General features: G+C 27.8%; 1 protein-coding gene across 1 annotated transcript in view; it reads right to left on the bottom strand.

Moving 5' to 3' along the window:
* Positions 1-20,519, bottom strand: part of LOC145248895 (nonsense-mediated mRNA decay factor SMG9-like) — a 66,549-nt gene that overhangs the window by 2,683 nt on the left and 43,347 nt on the right. The window contains exons 11-12 of the mRNA XM_080110666.1: positions 14,189-14,302; positions 13,907-14,039 (exon numbers count right to left, since the gene is read on the bottom strand). Of these exons, the coding sequence (XP_079966792.1) occupies positions 13,907-14,039; positions 14,189-14,302 (247 nt within the window). The remainder of the gene's footprint in view (positions 1-13,906; positions 14,040-14,188; positions 14,303-20,519) is intronic.

Here is a 20,519-nt window from a genome sequence, read left to right as displayed (position 1 = left end):
GTAAAAAAAAAAAAAAAATATGAACTGGCCCAAAGGTCTCCCAGAGACTAAGAGAAGGAGGTGCCTAACTTTTTCTTTGACAGTAATGCTTTCCTGTAACCTTATACAGCGGCTAGTATTTCCAAATGGTCACCCATCTAGTATTAGCCAGGTTAATCGTTGCTTAACTCTAATGATGTGGTGGTTCGTCTGTGTCAACATGATTATGTCATATATATATATCATATATATATAATATATATAATATATATATATAATATATAAATAATATATATATAATATATTATATATATAATAAATAATATATATATAATAAATATATATATATATAATATATATTTATTAATAAATAATATATATATAAACATATATATAATACAAACATATATATAATATAAACATATATATAATATAAACATATATATAATATAACCATATATATGATATAAACATATATATAATATAAACATATATATAATATAACCATATATATGATATAAACATATATATATATATATAATATAAACATATATAATATAAATATATATATATATATAATATAAATATATATATAAACATATATATAATATAAACATATATATATAATATAAACATATATATATATAATATAAACATATATATAAACATATATATATAATATAAACATATATATAATAAACTTATATATATAATATAAATATATATATATATATAATATAAACATATATATAAACATATATATATAATATAAACATATATATAATAAACTTATATATATAATATAAATATATATATAATATAAATATATATATAAACATATATATATAATATAAACATATATATAATATAAACATATATATATAATATAAACTTATATATATATTATATAAACTTATATATATATTATATAAACTTATATATATATTATATAAACTTATATATATATTATATAAACTTATATATAATATAAATATATATATAATATAAATATAATATAATATAAATATAATATAAATATAATATATAATATAAATATAATATATAATATAAATATAATATATATATATATATATATATATAAATATAATATATATATAAATATAATATATATAATATATATATAAATATAATATATATATAAATATAATATATATAATATATATATAAATATAATATATATATAAATATAATATATATAATATATATATAAATATAATATATATATAAATATAATATATATATAAATATAATATATATATAATAATATATATATAATATATATATATAGAATATATATATAATATATAAATATAATATATATATAATATTGTAACAAGAGGCGTAGTATTAACTTTGACCTTGAATGGACTGAGTACAGAACCTAGGGTCATTCAGGTTGTCCCCATCCCTAAAAATAGAATTAGGAAAGGTTAGGAAGAAGAAGAAAAAAAGGAAAGAAAAAGAGGTCTAAGAAATATACACTCCCTTATGAATATAAAACGCTGGGAGTAACAGCTTAACGGCAGTGAGAAAGAGTGAGCTAGTAGCTTCCACAGGCAGCCTTTCTCTCCGGCGGATTTGTTCAAAGGCGTCGTAAGAACTTTAACCTCAACCCACTATCACCAGAATCCATCTACTACCCAACTTGGTCATCCCTATTACTACGACGGAGGGTAAAGTACTTTTGTTTATCATTTGACCAAACGTCTTGAATATCATATTATATATTAAGTTCCGAGAATAGATTATTGCTTTGCCTAGTTTTCCCCACTATAATTACCTTCCTCTTGTTACCCTTTTTCCCTCATATTTTAATATTGTGTTCATCCCTTTTGTCCTGTTTAAATACTACTTTCATAAATATTTCTGTCAGCCTATCTTGTTTTGGTATGTTTTGTGTCTTTAATAAATTCCCTATTTTTATATAAAATACCTGCTTCTTGTATTTTTATAACTCTCCCTCAAAACCTTTTCCCTTCTCTTGCTTACGATAGCCAATACTGTGTTACGGCGTTGTGATTAGCCACCGCACCCGTAACAGTTGGGGGCTCGTGTCCGGGATTTGTGCAGATAATTTGGGAGGGCTCTCACTCGCAAAAGTACTAGAAAAAAGAGAAATTAAATTATAATAACCATTTGACATACTAAGTGGGCTCTTCTATTATCATGTTTTTTCTGTAGAGAATTTTTTAAGTTTAGCCGACCTGGGCGAAAAAGTCAGAAACTACGAAAAGCAGAATTAGTAGAAATTGCGAATTTCTTCGAAATAGATACAGACCCGAATATGAAAAAGGTCGAAATAAAAAGTATCGTAGAAAAAATATTAATAGAAAACAACCTTCTAGAAACCGCTACCGTAAGCGAGGGAGACGGACAAAATAATACGCAACTCACCTTGGAACTAAAGAAATTAGAAATACAGGAGAGACAGCAGGGGAGACAACTACAGTTAGAACTAGAGAAGGAAAAACTAAAAATGCAAGAGAGAATAGAGCTGGAAAGACTTAAATTACATGGTAATGGAAGTCAACAGTCTAATGCTTCATCGTTTCACGCAGCACAAAATGTTAGACTAGTGCCTAGTTTTTGTGAAAAAACAGTAGACAAATATTTCCCTCATTTCGAAAAAATCGCAGCAAACTTAAATTGGCCGTATGCGTACTGGCCAACCTTATTACAAACCGTGCTAGTGGGAAGAGCCGCCGAGGTTTACTCTGCGCTTAGTCTAGAAGATGCCGCGGATTATAAGACAATAAAAAACGCCATATTAAATGCTTACGAGTTAGTACCCGAAACATATAGGCAGAAATTCCGGAAGTATAGGAAATTTGAGCGGCAGACTTATGTAGAATTTGCCAGAGAAAAAGAAGACCTCTTCGATAGATGGGTTAGAGCGAAAAACGTAAATAATGACTATAATAGCTTACGCCAACTTATTCTCATCGAAGAATTTAAACAATGCGCCCCACAAGAAATTCAAATGCGAGTTGACGAAAAAGAAATTAAAACCGTTAAGGAGGCAGCTATAATGGCGGATACATATAATTTAACCCACAGGTGTTGGGAAAGAAATAAAATAACAAAAAACCAGTCAAACCTTCGTACAGAAGAGAAAATGTTTACCGAGCCGCGTGTTCCTAACGTATTTAATAAAAATTATAATCAAAGGGTCCCGCCCGCACCCGTTCCGAGAGAAAATAAAATATTCTGCTCTTATTGCAAGAAAGATAACCACTTTATATCCGAGTGTCGGATCTTAAAAAGGAAAAGGGAAGAAAATAAGTTTCAACCACATGCCTTTATTACACACAAAACGAGAAACGATAGTATTTACCAGTCTTCTTCCCCAAAGCTAGGGAGAAGCGAGAAAGAAAAAAACTCATACATGAAAAGATATGAGCCATTTTTATCCCAGGGTTATGTGTATATTAACGACCCTGAAGAAGCCAAGCCGATTAAAATATTGCGGGATACTGGCGCGTCGCAAACTTTAATATTAGAAGGCGTGCTTCCATTATCGAAATCTACCTTCACCGGAGATATTGTATTATTACAAGGGGTAGGAATGACTATAAATAAAGCGCCCCTACACAAAATTAACCTAAAATCGGAATTATTAACTGGCCCAGTTATCGTGGGCGTAAGACCCAAATTACCGATTCAGGGAGTGTCGCTGCTGCTAGGAAATGATTTAGCTGGAGGGAGAGTAATAGCTGATCCCATTGTCAGTGACCAGATAGTAGTAAACCATAAAACAGTGGGGGAGGAACGCATCGACATTTACCCGGAATGCGCTATTACCAGAGCGACCACAAGAAAACAACGACTAGAAAAGGAACACCTAGAGATACCAAACGATGAATTACGACTTGACGAAACTTTCATATCCCACCTGTTAGAACAACAGAATAATACGAGTAAAAAAATAAAATTAAATCTCCCAGAAGAAAATAAAACGGATGAATTAACTAGGGACCAATTTATAAGTGAACAAGGGAACGACCCAGAAATTTGTCTCCTCAAAAATAACGCCTTACCAAAAACGGAAACAAAAGAAGTTAGGGAGTGTTTTTTTATGAACGATGGAATTTTAATGAGAAAATGGCGCCCACTAGATGCTAATGTGGATGAGGAGTGGAAGGTAATAAGTCAAATAGTAGTTCCAAAGGTTTATAGACAAGAAATACTAAAAATAGCTCATGATACCGCCATGTCAGGTCATTTAGGAATAAATAAAATCTATGAAAAAATTCTAAACCATTTTTACTGGCCAAAACTTAAGCGTGATGTGGTAAATTTTTGTAACTCGTGTCACACATGCCAGATGGTCGGAAAACCTAATCAAAAGATTCCGCCCGCACCACTCAGACCTATACCAGCATTCGAAGAACCCTTTAGTAGAGTACTAGTGGATTGTGTTGGGCCACTCCCTAAAACAAAAATGGGAAACCAATATTTACTGACGATTATGTGTATGTCGACTCGTTTCCCAGAAGCTGTTCCGTTAAGAAATATTAAAGCTAAGACTATAGTAAAGGCTTTAACTAAATTTTTCTGTTTAGTTGGAATTCCTTCAGCCATTCAATCAGACCAAGGCACAAACTTTATGTCTGGTCTATTTCAACAAATAATGAATGAGATGGATATTAAACAACACAAATCCAGTGTTTATCACCCCGAATCACAGGGAGCTCTCGAACGTTTTCATCAAACCCTGAAGTCCATGATGAAAAAATTCTGTTATCAATATAATAGAGATTGGGACGAAAGCGTCCATTTTGTTTTATTTGCTGCTAGAGAAGCTGTACAAGACTCTTTAGGATTTAGCCCCTTCAAACTTGTGTTCGGACATACTGTGAGGGGACCTTTAAAGCTATTAAAAGAGAAATGGCTAACGGAGAAAAATGAATTACATCTCTTAGATTATGTATCAAATTTTAAAGAGAAATTACACGGGGCCGTGAAAATAGCGCAAGAAAATTTGAAAAACTCCCAAAAACGAATGAAGGCTATATTTGATAAAAATAGTAAAAAACGTACCTTCGAAAGTGGGGACAAAGTTTTAATATTTTTACCCATCCCACATAATCCCCTACAAGCAAGATATTTTGGCCCATATGAAATAGAGAAAAAAATAAATGATGTAAATTATATCATCCACACCCCAGATCGAAGAAAAAAGAGAAGAGTTTGTCACATTAATATGCTAAAAGGATACGTTGACAGAAATGTGTTAGATATCGGTAAACCAGTTACAGCAGTAACTAATATTACAAAAATAACCTCATCTGAAAATGTAAATAACGATGAAAATACAATTGTCAGAGAGGAGGAAATGGGACAGAGTAGTCATCTAAAAAACTCGGAAATACTAGCTAATTTAAATAAAAAATTTGAACATTTGCCAAATGAGAATAAAAAGGAAATGTGTGGTTTGGTCAGTGATTTCAAAGATCTTTTTCCTGATGTCCCTAGTAAAACTACCTTTGCAATACACGACGTCATAATGGGAGACGAAAAACCCATCAAACAACACTTTTACAGAGTCAACCCCATCAAGCTTCAACAGTTGAGGGTATAGATCAAGTATATGCTGGAAAATGATATTATTGAACCAAGCAACAGTCAGTGGAGTTCTCCCTGTATACTTGTACCAAAAGGCGATGGCACCTACAGATTTGTTACCGACTTTCGGAAAGTGAATGCAGTAACCAAAAGTGATTCATACCCGATTCCCAGAATTGATGATTGTATCGACAAAGTTGGCAAATCAAAATATGTCAGTAAATTCGACTTGATGAAAGGTTATTGGCAAGTACCTTTAACCGATAACGCTAAGGAAATTTCAGCATTTGTGACTCCCGATGGACTATACCAATACAAGGTTATGGCATTCGGAATGAAAAACGCACCAGCAACATTTCAAAGGATGATGCATTCCCTTCTACAAGATATTCAAGGATGTGATGTATATATTGATGATGTAATCGTGTACAGTATGACTTGGAACGAACATTTACACATCATAAGGCAACTCTTCCGTAAGCTAGAAGAGGCAAACCTGTCTGTGAACTTAAACAAAAGTGAATTTTGTCATGCAAAATTAAATTATTTAGGCCATACTGTGGGCCAAGGACAAGTTAAACCCATCACCGCAAAAGTGGATGCCATTCTCGAGTATCCTATTCCAACCAACAAGAAACAATTAATGAGATTTCTCGGTATGGCAGGATTTTATCGGAAATTTTGTAAAAATTTCTCATCTATAGCAGGTCCTCTCACGGACCTCCTTAAAAAGGATGTAAAATACAAATGGAGTGAGACCTGTGATGCGGCTTTCAACAAAATAAAATCAACACTCATGGAGGGCCCAGCTCTCGCAACACCAGTTTTTACAAAACAATTCAAACTACAAATTGATGCCAGTGATGTCGGAATGGGTGGTATCTTAACCCAAGAGGATGATGAAGGTATCGACCGAGCAATTGGGTACTTCTCCAAAAAGTTGAACACTCACCAAAAGAACTATTCAACCATTGAAAAGGAATGTTTATCATTATTGACGATACTACAACACTTCGACTTCTATCTCAGCGTCACCATGTACCCTGTTCTGGTCTTTACCGACCATAATCCATTAACTTTCCTTGCAAAGATGCAAAACAAAAATCAGAGACTGACAAGATGGAGCCTTCTCCTACAAGAATACAACATTACCATCAAACACATTAAAGGAAAAAACAATATTATTGCAGACGCATTATTTAGAGTATAATGTTACTAATGCGTTTTCCTTTGCCGACTTATTATTTTACAGAATATTGTTGGAACTAATTGCCTTAAAATCATGTGTACGTAACTACTAATATATTTTTTGCTTTTTGTTGTTGTTGTAAAAGTTTTTCATTTGTAACTCAAAACTATGTAACTACTGATATATTTTTGCCTTTATTGTTGTTGTAAAAGTTTTTCATTTGTAACTCAAAACTTTTACTCTGAAGGGGGGAAGTGTAACAAGAGGCGTAGTATTAACTTTGACTTTGAATAGACTGAGTACAGAACCTAGGGTCATTCAGGTTGTCCCCATCCCTAAAAATAGAATTAGGAAAGGTTAGGAAGAAGAAGAAAAGAAAGGAAAGAAAAAGAGGTCTAAGAAATATACACTCCCTTATGAATATAAAACGCTGGGAGTAACAGCTTAACGGCAGTGAGAAAGAGTGAGCTAGTAGCTTCCACAGGCAGCCTTTCTCTTCGGCGGATTTGTTCAAAGGCATCGTAAGAACTTTAACCTCAACCCACTATCACCAGAATCCATCTACTACCCAACTTGGTCATCCCTATTACTACGACGGAGGGTAAAGTACTTTTGTTTATCATTTGACCAAACGTCTTGAATATCATATTATATATTAAGTTCCGAGAATAGATTATTGCTTTGCCTAGTTTTCCCCACTATAATTACCTTCCTCTTGTTACCCTTTTTCCCTCATATTTTAATATTGTGTTCATCCCTTTTGTCCTGTTTAAATACTACTTTCATAAATATTTCTGTCAGCCTATCTTGTTTTGGTATGTTTTGTGTCTTTAATAAATTCCCTATTTTTATATAAAATACCTGCTTCTTGTATTTTTATAACTCTCCCTCAAAACCTTTTCCCTACTCTTGCTTACGATAGCCAATACTGTGTTACGGCGTTGTGATTAGCCACCGCACCCGTAACAATATATATATATAATATATAAATATAATATATATATAATATATAAATATAATATATATATAATATATATATATAATATATAAATATAATATATATATATAATATATAAATATAATATATATATAACATATAAATATAATATATATATAACATATATATAATATATAACATATATAAATATAATATATATATAAATATAATATATGATACAATATATATAATATACATATATATATAATATACATATATATATAATATATAATATACATATATATAATATATAATATATAATACACATATATAATATACATATATATATATAATATACATATATAGATAATATACATATATAGATAATATACATATATAGATAATATATAATATACATAATATATAATATACATATATATGATATATATATATATAATATGTATAATACTAGCCGATTTACCCAAGCTTTGCTACGGATATATTTGTATTACACAATACTAATTGGCATTCTTTTAATATTTATGTAATTACAGGTTCGAAACCAAAACTTCTGGGTAAATGACATTTCTTGTACCACTGGTAAAAATGTAAACGAAAGTTCTACATTACGTAGAAAAAAAAAACTGTACAGGTCCGTTTTCAGTTTGTGTTGCTCCCAAAAATGTAAATTAGGATTTTTGCGGATAAACTATGCTTGGTTGTGTATATAAAAAGTACCCCATTTTTAATAAAGGAAGGACTTTCACATAAAAATTTAATAAACAAAACATACGGCAAAAATTGAATTACACTTGTAAATCATATCTAAAAAATAGCACGGTTCGTAAACTGCAGAAGTACTAAACGCATTTTTGTGCTTCTGCAATTATTTTTCTTTGAGTGACGCTGAGAGTTAAAGCGACCCCCCCCCTCCCCCGAAAAAAACCTCATAATTATGTCGAAACTCCCCCACACAAATATATATTATCAACTAAATCAATTACCCAGACAGGAAACCATAAGATCTTTCTCAAAAGAAAATCGAAGAAAAAAAAGTGAAAAAAAAAAAAACGCGTAGGAATATATCTGATATAAAAAGCATTACTTTACCTTGTTTCTTTTTCAAAGTATTATGGAAACTATAATAAAATTTAGACAGTCAAGTGAATAGTTGAAAAATGATTTTAAAATCGTCCGTAGGAAATATATTTTAACCTTTTGGTAAACGTGCTCACACCTTACAATGAATCGACATTTATAGCCGAGACTTTAATAGAGGGCTAACGATTTAAAATATTTTGTCGAAAAATAAAATCATCCTTAGCCTAATTATTTATTTTTTTTATCAATATTTGTAACTTTTACATTTATAGAAAATAAATAATTAAAACAAATCATTTTATCACCATATCTCTCGATTTGGTTAAAAACTATATCCGTTCATAACCGGAAGTGAAATATCAGTGGAAATTACTTAAAATGTGCCAGTTTAGCAAATAGTACAAAATAACTTGAATTAAAATAATTTAAATAAATTAACTTTAAATAATACTCTTAAATAGAACAATTACATCAATTACATTACTATAATCAGTAATTTTAATTGAACGAATTATTTAAAAAGATTTTCTTTAATATAATATGCAAATTAGATTAGTTCTATTATGTACATTGCCTTCAATATAGTGTATATATATTGATCGTGATGCTATTTATTTATATAGAAAATCTTATAGTAAATAAAATTTATATAGATAACTGTTTTCAGCAGAAAGTTTTGTATATATTAATCAAATTGTGAACAAACAAAAAACAGACAGGATTACGGATTTATATATATAATAGATAATATATATAATATAATATATATTTGTATATAATATATATATATATATGTATATAATATATATAATATTTATATAATATATATATAAATATAATATATATAAATATTATATATAATAAATATTATATGTAATATATATACAAATATAATATATATAAATATAATATATATAAATATAATATATATAAATATAATATATATAAATATAATATATATATATAATATATATAAATATAATATATATATATAATATATATAAATATAATATATATAAATATAATATATATATATAATATATATAAATATAATATATATATATAATACATATAAATATAATATATATAATACATATAAATATAATATATATAATACATATAAATATAATATATATAATACATATAAATATAATATATATAATACATATAAATATAATATATATAATACATATAAATATAATATATATAATACATATAAATATAATATATATAATACATATAAATATAATATATATAATACATATAAATATAATATATATAATACATATAAATATAATATATATAATATATAAATATAATATATATAATATATAAATATAATATATATAATATATAAATATAATATATATAATATATAAATATAATATATATAATATATAAATATAATATATATAATATATAAATATAATATATAAATATAATATATATAATATATAAATATAATATATATAATATATATATATAATATATATAATATATATATATAATATATAAATATAATATATATAATATATAAATATAATATATATAATATATAAATATAATATATATAATATATAAATATAATATATATAATATATAAATATAATATATATAATATATAAATATAATATATATAATATATATATAATATATAAATATAATATATATAATATATATATATAATATATAAATATAATATATATAATATATAAATATAATATATATAATATATAAATATAATATATATAATATATAAATATAATATATATAATATATAAATATAATATATATAATATATAAATATAATATATATAATATATATATATATAATATATAAATATAATATATATATATAATATATAAATATAATAAATATAATGTATATAATATATATAAATATAATATATATAAATATAATATATATAATATATATAAATATAATATATATAATATATATAAATATAATATATATAATATATATAAATATAATATATATAATATATATAAATATAATATATATAATATATATAAATATAATATATAATACATATAAATATAATATATATAATACATATAAATATAATATATATAATATATATAAATATAATATATATAATATATATAAATATAATATATATAATATATATAAATATAATATAATATATATAAATATAATATAATATATATAAATATAATATATATAATATATATAAATATAATATATATAATATATATAAATATAATATAATATATAAATATAATATATATAATATATAAATATAATATATATAAATATAATATAATATATAAATATATATAATATATAAATATAATATATATAATATATATAAATATAATATATATAATATATAAATATAATATATATAATATATAAATATAATATATATATAAATATAATATATAATATATATATAAATATAATATATATAAATATAATATATAATATATATATAAATATAATATATATAAATATAATATATAATATATATATAAATATAATATATATAAATATAATATATAATATATATATAAATATAATATATATATATAAATATAATATATATATATAAATATAATATATATAAATATATATATCATGTATATATAATATATACATATCATGTATATATAATATATACATATCATGTATATATAATATATATATATCATGTATATATAATGATAATAAAGGAAATGGGATGAAATTCGCTAAGTAACTGCATAAATACAGAGGGCATGAAAGATTATATATAATATACAAACATATTTTTTTTACTTATATTCTCCTTCATCCATATTCTTCTGATTCCATATTTTGTTATATTTATTCAATCCATATCTTGCAATTTTAATTTACTCTAATTTACTTAATTTCTTAAGTCAATGAATTAAAATAGATAAATGCTTTTAAGTTGGATGTAAATAAACCTGCCTTGAGAGATGTATCTTAGTTACTGCAAACAACGCCCCCCCTCCCTCTCTGCATAAACCTTAACGTGTCAAAACCCATATGACATATACGCAATACCTAAGCGTGACAGACCAGAGCCATGTGTTGAATTGCTTGTTTCTCCCTCCCTCTCCCTCTTAGTATTTATTCTTATCTCTATATTTCTTTCCCCCTATCTCTGCTCCCAAAACTCTGTCCATCTTATGCCTCTCCTCTTTTTTTCACCTTCTTCACCTATCTCTCTCCCTACCCACTTCATATATTCCTATCTCTGATTGAATTCCCCCTAACTCCTACCCCCTTCTAATGTTCATTAAATGTTAAAACTTAAAATTCTCCCTCATTTCCTTACCCCTCCCTATATTCCTATCCATGTCAAGCTGAATTTGTTAAACTCCCTCTAACCTCTACAACCGTCTAATGTTTATTAAACCTTAAAACTTAACTGTTATCGATCTCCGCCCCCCCTTTCTTTTTCCCTTGCTTCTTCTAATATCATTTTTCCAATCATAATAACCACTTCTGTAATGTCTGATGAAGTTACTAGATTGTTAATACGATCCGGTAACATAAACATGTGGAACTAAGCAGATAAAACGGTAATAAAAAAAATAAAACATATTTGCTCTGCAATAGTATTAAGCACTTTCTTCAGATTTTTACTAATTACCATTTTTGCTATATATATATATATATATATATATATATATATATATATATAAAATATATTTGTAGTCATCGACATACAGTCCTGTTTCGTTGTATCACAACTCATCAGTGCCACTAGACTAGCACCTATCCGAAGCTGAGGATCGAACCTAGAACCGTCGTGATGACAGTCGGCAGTTCTACCCCTTCACCACGGAAGCGGTACCCGCAACTAATCTGTCCGAATGTCTATTTAAATAAACATCCGTCCGCTACTTGTAAAGTGCTCAAACGATTGTTTGTAAACAAACCGCAAGCTTCGCATTTTTCAGCCAAATTAAGTAGCGAGTGAGATTATTTACGACAGTGCTCAACCCAAAGAGGGGGGGCTTTATAAAATATATTTGTAGTCATCGACATACAGTCCTGTTTCGTTGTATCACAACTCATCAGTGCCGCTAGACTAGCACCTATCCGAAGCTATATATATACACACACAGACACACACACGTGGGTCATTTCAAATCTAATATATAAACAGCTGTCTGTCTGTCTGTCTATCAGTCAGTTGGTCTCCATATTTTCAAACTATCTCCTCCAAAACGAAAAGTTGCAGAGCAGCACTAGGGGCCTCAAATGATTGGATTTTTTACCAGCCGTTTTTTACGGGTCTTTAGTTGGTTTAAATTTTTTTTAAGGTGTCAAAATTGAAAAAAAATCATCAAACATTTTATACACTCATCTTAGTTTATTTCTAATTTTTAATCAGTTCATATGAGTGTCATGTTGGTACAGTGGTAACGTCACTAGCTTTGAATGCTACAGTTTCGGTTCTAACTGACGGCACCTAAATATTTTTTTTTTTTACTTTAAAAATCAGATCTCTATAAAAATCAGGACAAATTTAAATATCATATTTAAGTGTATTTTACGCCCGGGCAAAGCTCGTTAAAGTTAAAATAAAGCCTCCTATTTTTTTTTTTTATTTAACTCAAAATGTATCTTGCAGGAGTTAATGGATTGATATTGTAAATGGCAGTTAACACAGGAAGTGTGAGTCCATAATCCCATCTCCTCCCGTGAGAAAACAAAAATATGAAAAATAAAGTGATGAAAAGAAAATATTGTACAGCAGAAAAAAAAACATGAATTGATCAAATAGTTTTATTTTAAAAAAAGAAAATCAAATTGGACAGCCAAACGACATTCAATGACCTCTGGACACAATTTTTGCAGGACAAGGGAAATGATTCAAACTTGCGATATTTTACAGTCGTTCTTAAGATAGGGAGTGCAGAATGGCATTGGAAAAATTCAGTTTAATTTAAAAAAATTTTTTTTTATCAAAATAAAAACTATTTACATGATTTTTGGGGTACGATATTTTCTTTCTGTCACAGGTACGTATATCAAAGATTTTTCTTTAGCTTTGTATTTTTCATGAGTGGTGGTGGTGGGGTATGGACTAACGCCAAAATAGAAAGTTTCTTACCAGTTTTTTTCAGACAAGATTGTGTGTGTCAGCAGACAACGTTGGCTGGCGAATACCTGGTTACGAAGAGATTGTAGCAAACGAGAAAAACTTGGATAACCACGATATTCTGGCAGAAAAGTCAAAATAGAATCTGTAAAAGAAAATTAAAGAAATTAGTTTAAAAGATTAAAAGAAGATTCAGGATTTTACAGACGTTTGAATTAAAATATAAAAATAAAAATTGATAGTTAAATTTTTACTCAATTGATGGGGGAAAAAATAAAAAATAAAATAACACACCTCCTTCTGTTTTTTGATTATCCATAGGTGGTAACAGGTACAAATTGATATTTGAAGGAATGGTGCGAGGGTTCAATCCTGGCAGCAGGTCTCCATTGGCCAATGTTACGGAATCTTAAACAAATCAAATAATAAAATGTAGAAAGGCGTATATGAATATATATTATTATTATTATTATTATAATACAAAATCGGAGTTAATCAATGTTTGTTTCCCTGAATACTTTAACAACACAAAATACATGCTAAAATATACTTTAGTTCTGGGATTGAGTTTTGTCTCTGACATTGTATATCAAAAGCCTACTTTTCTATTTAAAAATTATTCAAAACATTTTAATATACTCAGTCATAGATATGCAAGCAACTACATGAAGGTTAACTAATTTGCATATTCCTTGATTATATTTTTTAAAAAAAAGTGTTAATTACTTATTTTTCATGGTTTTTTATTGGGTGATTGATTTCATTTCACTATTACGCTGAATTCTATTTATGCATAGTTTCTACATTCTGCATAATTGCATAGAATTTAAAATGTAAACATTCTAGCACATAGAAACATTTATATATGCATATCTTCTTTATTATATAAAGAGCAAATGTTTGTGTGGTTGCATGTCTACTAAAAACTTTTGTCATGCATATTGTACAGGCACCAATGCAGCATTGTTAGAGCAATCTCTCGGACAAAAAATTTTGTGTAGAAATATTGTTTTGTTTTAAGGTCAAATAAAAAGTTTTACTTTCAACGCAATTTGCAAACTGCGCATGCGGGAATCGTCGATACCTTTTTTCATTTTAAATAATTTAAATTTGGGATATTATAGTATCTGTGTTCTCATCGATAAAAGCGTTTGGTTACTAACTTCAGTTATGCCAAGTTTTTTTTTTTATTTTTATTTTTTGGCTTACAAAATTTTGCTTTCAGTTCTGGCTGATGGAACCCAATGACCGGGTAATGCCCCCTCCCCCTGCTAGTATCTAAATAAAAGTGACCATGTCAATGTGGGTGAGAAAAGTCTCTACCAAGCTCTCTGAATATTTGGTCTACAGAGATGGAATTTGATATAAAGGGTATTTGGACCTGTAGCACACTTTCAATTCGGTTTTTAGCCGGTAAAAATAACTGCTATGGGGTCAAAATTGAAAAAAAAAAAACCCATTGCATAAAACGACTATATGTTTTGGTTTTGATTCTAGCTGATGGCATCAAGTCATTTTTTTACTTTTGAAATCATTACTATATATTAGGTACAATATAATAATCTATAGAGAATTGGCTCTATGATAATAAATACGATAACAGAGTTATCCTGGAAAAAATCTACTTTCATCATTACTAATGTTTGTGCAAAACACTTTAAAAATCCAAGGCGTAGTTATTGAGAAAAATGTAAACATACGAACGGGAGTGAATTACTGGCTTCAATCCCTCCTTTGTCAGGGGGACCAAAACGAGATTTTTATACAGTACTAACCTTCAAACAGCATGTTTCAAAATGTAAGCCCAATTGGATTATTAGTTTACAAATTATAGTTATTTAAGTGAAGCAAATATTGCAAATTTTCAAAACAATGAAAAAATATGGATTTTGTGTTTAGTGGGAAAAATACTGTTCAAATACTGGGGAGATTTTGCAGTATGTATAACAAAATGAAAAAGTGATAAAAAAAAAAAATAATAATGATATAAATGTTATCAGCGGCAAGCTAAGTTACTCTTCTACCTACCTGGATAAATTTTTTGTGTTCTAACATATTTTAAAGCTTTTATTCCGTTCGAAAAACAAGTAGTGTCGAGTTGGTAAGTTAAACTGACAACAAGATGGCTGAGAAGAACATGCCATCTTCAAAGTGTCAGTAATGGTTTAAACTTGAAAAATAAACAAAATATTGATAGTAGTAATAGCAAACAACGTATCATTTAGTGCTGGACAAGGCACATTCTGCTAGTTGATCTGACAGTCATAGTTTTTAAATCAGAAATTGATATATTTCTACTATATCAATCAATAGAAAACTTATATGACTGAATTCAAAATAAAATTTTCTTTAAAATGGTACTTTAATATTTTTGTTGTGATATGTATATTTCAAGAAATTGCAATTTAATTCGGCCTATTAACTACGAAACACCGCGATGGAGTATCTACGAGCAGTAGATGATTTTTCGGACACACATGTTTAAGGTCTGTTCATATACATACTCGACATGGAAGTTCTACTAGTCGATGACGTTTCATATTTTTAAAACAATAAGAGAAAAGAATTGTTTTTATCACGGAATTCGAACAAAACATCTGCAACTTTCCAATCAAAAGTTAGAAAATCTTGAAGGTGAGGCTTTCTCGTACAAAAATTAATTAAGATAGAAATATTTTGTTTAAACGGTATATAATAGCCAATATATTTATTTCCTTTATTACAAAATTTGAAAAGAATTGGTTAAGAACTTTTTACGTGTGCATCGATAGAACTGATAGCGAGTCCCGATTTGATTGTTTTTTGTGTGTCGTGTGATGTCATCATGTAAATTTGTAACAAAACGTCTGTTTAGAAAGTGGCTTACAGCAATGAGAGATACATTTTTTTAAAATTTTTAATTATTTAGAAAACATCAGTTTTTGATTATGAAAAGAAAAATAATATTTTTGGTAATGTTCTATTTTAACATTGGAAAAATTAAAAAAAAATAAAATATTCAATTCAAACAGAAAATTGAACAAAAAGTTTGGTGCTTATGCACTTATGTTACCATGCTATTTTTTTAAAATAGTATTTTTAAGTTAAATTCAAGTTTTACAATATCTTTTTATTATCATTAAATTGTTAGGTGAAAATGCAGAATAATTACAAAACACCCCCTCTCCCCATCTTAAGAATGGATTTCTAAACAACATTTCGGCACATACAAGTGCATAAGTACAGAAATAAAACTAAATTTAAAAAAAATCATGTTTAAATGGGATAGAAATGTTTAATACAACAAATAAGATGTCCAAAAATGTTATTTTTATACATATTTATATTATATTCTGTTACTGTTAATAAATACTGAAAATTTCATTAAAATTGGTTGTCTTCATGAATTTTGGTAATTTTTAAGTGAAGTGGGTGGGAGAGGGGTGTCTGTGACTCTAAAACAGAGTTCCCCAAACTTCTGAATTAAACGTTTTATTGAGAAACCCATTCTTAGCATGGGGATATAGTGTTTTGTAACTATTCTTTACCTTCACCTAACAATTTAAAAAAAAGTTATAATTATATTTTAATATTATTTAGAAACCTATTCTTAACATGAGGAAGGGAGAGTGTTTTGCAACTATCTTGTACTTTTGCCTAACAATGTAATAAAAAAAGGATACCGTAAAACTTGAATTTAACTTAAAAATAGTATTACAAAAATAGCGCTGTAATTTCGTTTTATTTTGTTAAAAAATTATTTTTGTTTAATTTTAATTCAAACGGCTTCACTCAACACCACTTTTTTAATTTTTATTTAAGTAGAAAACACTTAAATGAGTTAAAAAACACACAAACCCACTTATCCAATTAAGTAAAAGAATAACTTACCTTGCCTATGGTAACATTGATTGGGTTTGTTTTACAATCCATAGAGGTATGAAAAAGTAGTTGAAAAACAAATATACAACAAATAAATGTCACCAAAGGCAAGATAATTTACTCTTCTACCTACCGCAACAAATTTTGGTGCTGTTAATGTTTTATGCTGTTTGAAAGACAAGTAGTGTTCATTGTTACATGAGAACAAGAAAAAATAGCTGCGACGCCTCTTGAAATCTTTAAATTTCCTTTAATTTGATATGCCACAAGCCATATTTTGTTAATAATTTCTTTGAATCACGTTGTGGTGGCTTTTGGATTTCCCAGTTGCCATCTTGGATTTTTCATGATATGATAATGACAAACGATCATGTCCATCAGAATAAAACTTCATCTGATGACAAAGCCTTACTTTTTTCTTAGCTGTTTTTATGTTTCTACTTAAAGCTGTTAAAATGAAACAAAAATATGCTAATTAGTCTGTAAGTTACCAAGTGAGATGATCGTAAATAAAGCCAGCTGAACCTTCATAGTGTTATGATAACATATTAAAAATTTCATCATAATATCTTAAAAAGATCTGAAGATACAGCTTTTTAAAGATGAGCTAGTCTGTAAATTGTGTAAATTCCCTAACATTTCTAGTCACAGGCTTATATACATTTGAATAGGATTGACTTAAGACAAAATGTCCTGTGAACATTTGATACATTGTGAACTTTGATACATTGAATGGTTATAACTCCAGTTCTAATGGGCAGATTTAAAAAAAACTAAAGATAATATTTCTTTGTTTTTTATGCTCTTTTCCATAATGCTTGATTTGAGTTTATTCGATGCAAAAAAAAAAAAAAAAGGTATAGTATTGCTACTGATAGAAATCCACCCAACAACTGTCACCGTGACATTTCAATCAAAATAAATTAAGAAAACTCTGATATACTTTTGCATCAGGCAAAAACAGAGGTCTACAAAGTTGATTATATTTAACTCTTTTTAGTTTATAACCTTGATTTGCTGTATAATATTTTGCTATCCTCAATTTTGATCTCAATCGTATATTTAAGGTTTCTATCTGTTGTCTGATCTATGCTGATAATGAGACTTTATTCAAATAACAAAAAATTGTATTGTTACAGAAATGATTGTATACGGATTCGTTATTGATATCGAGTTCTTGAGTGTCATTTTACCATTTGCTTTTATGCATACATGCATATATATTAATGGCCTGGCAAGGTCACAGAGGAGACAACCAAGCAAAAAAAAAAAAAAAACCCCAAAAAACCCCCCCCCCAAAAAAAACCCCAAAAACCCATAAGCAAAATTCATCCCAAAGCAACAAAACTAAAGCTAGCCTGCCAGAACACTATAAATATAAATGTAGGCAAATTTGGGCATATTTTATTGGTTTGAAAATATAGCTTCTTTTTTACCAATTGCCATAAAATTTTAACCATAGAATAGTATTATAATCTTCAAAAAGCTTGCAAATTTTCATGTAGTTTCGTCCCATAGAATTAAAAATATGAGCATTTCGATATTCAATTTTGCTACCAGTATAGAGGTGTGTGTGTGTGTGTGTGTGTGTGTATATATATATATATATATATATATATATATGCACCCGCGCGCGCACACACTTGGTTATACCACCTTTTTTTGCAATTTTATAACTTCGAAATCTCAGCAACTACTGATCAGAATTTAACAAATGAGGGCTCGTTGGAAAGCTAATGACCTGAATTGTGTAGTGGGTTATGCGACATTTGCGCTTAAGTTTACACATTAAGGAGCTAATCCATCATCCAGAGCCTATTTTTGGCACTTTTTTTTTACAGCCATAGTCATTGGTTTTCCCTAGTTTTGCATATGAATTACAAAATATGATATTTCCCCAAAACCTCTGGCCTTGATAGAAGGGAGACTTGACTCCAAATATTTCTCATATGTTATATTGCCCACTCTTTGGTTTTCATACATAAGTAAATTTCACAGTGTATAAGGATTACTTGATACTGGAGATATTCATAATCATACCCTATTTCTAAACGAGGGGAAATATAACATATGAGAAATATTTTGAATCAAGTCTCCCCTTGCTGTTATTTCAAATCATTTGAAACCATAGCTGCAAGTTTTAGTCTCCCTTCCATCAAGGTCAGAGGTTTTGAGGAAATACACACACACATAAAATTCAAAGATTTGCCGGATATCCAATGAAACTAAAGAAAAACTGGAAATATATACATATCGAATTGTTACCAGCTTCCTTGGATTTATTACAATACGTGTTGGATCGTTTTATCTGCTGAATACCAAGAACTCCTATTACAGGATTTAGCATGCACTTTCGATTTGAAGTTCAATATCCTTTTTTGCAGCATCAATATACAATTTCCCTTATTCTATGTAGCTAAAATGATTTAAAAACTTTAAAAAAATTTAATTCAATTTTTGATTTTTATTACCTATAGCAAATCAGGTGCAAACCTTTTATAATATTTGCTAATATTTTCCTCCGAAGAGATGTATAAACATTGAAAACTCATGGGTTAAGGGAATATATTTTACTATACTGTATTCTTTGTCTTGCATAAAATAAAATTTCTATATTTGAAATTTAACTTTTACAAATCACAAATTTTAAATTCCTAAATTATGATTTTTATATATATATATATATATATAGTCATCCACATACAGTACCGTTTCGCTGTTTCACAGCTCATCAGTGCGGCTAGACAAGCAACTATCTCAAGCC

This window comes from Euprymna scolopes, chromosome 27 (assembly GCF_053919585.1).
Source record: "Euprymna scolopes isolate OS-2025 chromosome 27, ASM5391958v1, whole genome shotgun sequence".
Taxonomy (NCBI): domain Eukaryota; kingdom Metazoa; phylum Mollusca; class Cephalopoda; order Sepiida; family Sepiolidae; genus Euprymna; species Euprymna scolopes.
The sequence above is the reverse complement of the archived record's forward strand: the minus strand, read 5'-3'. Positions and strand labels throughout refer to the sequence as shown.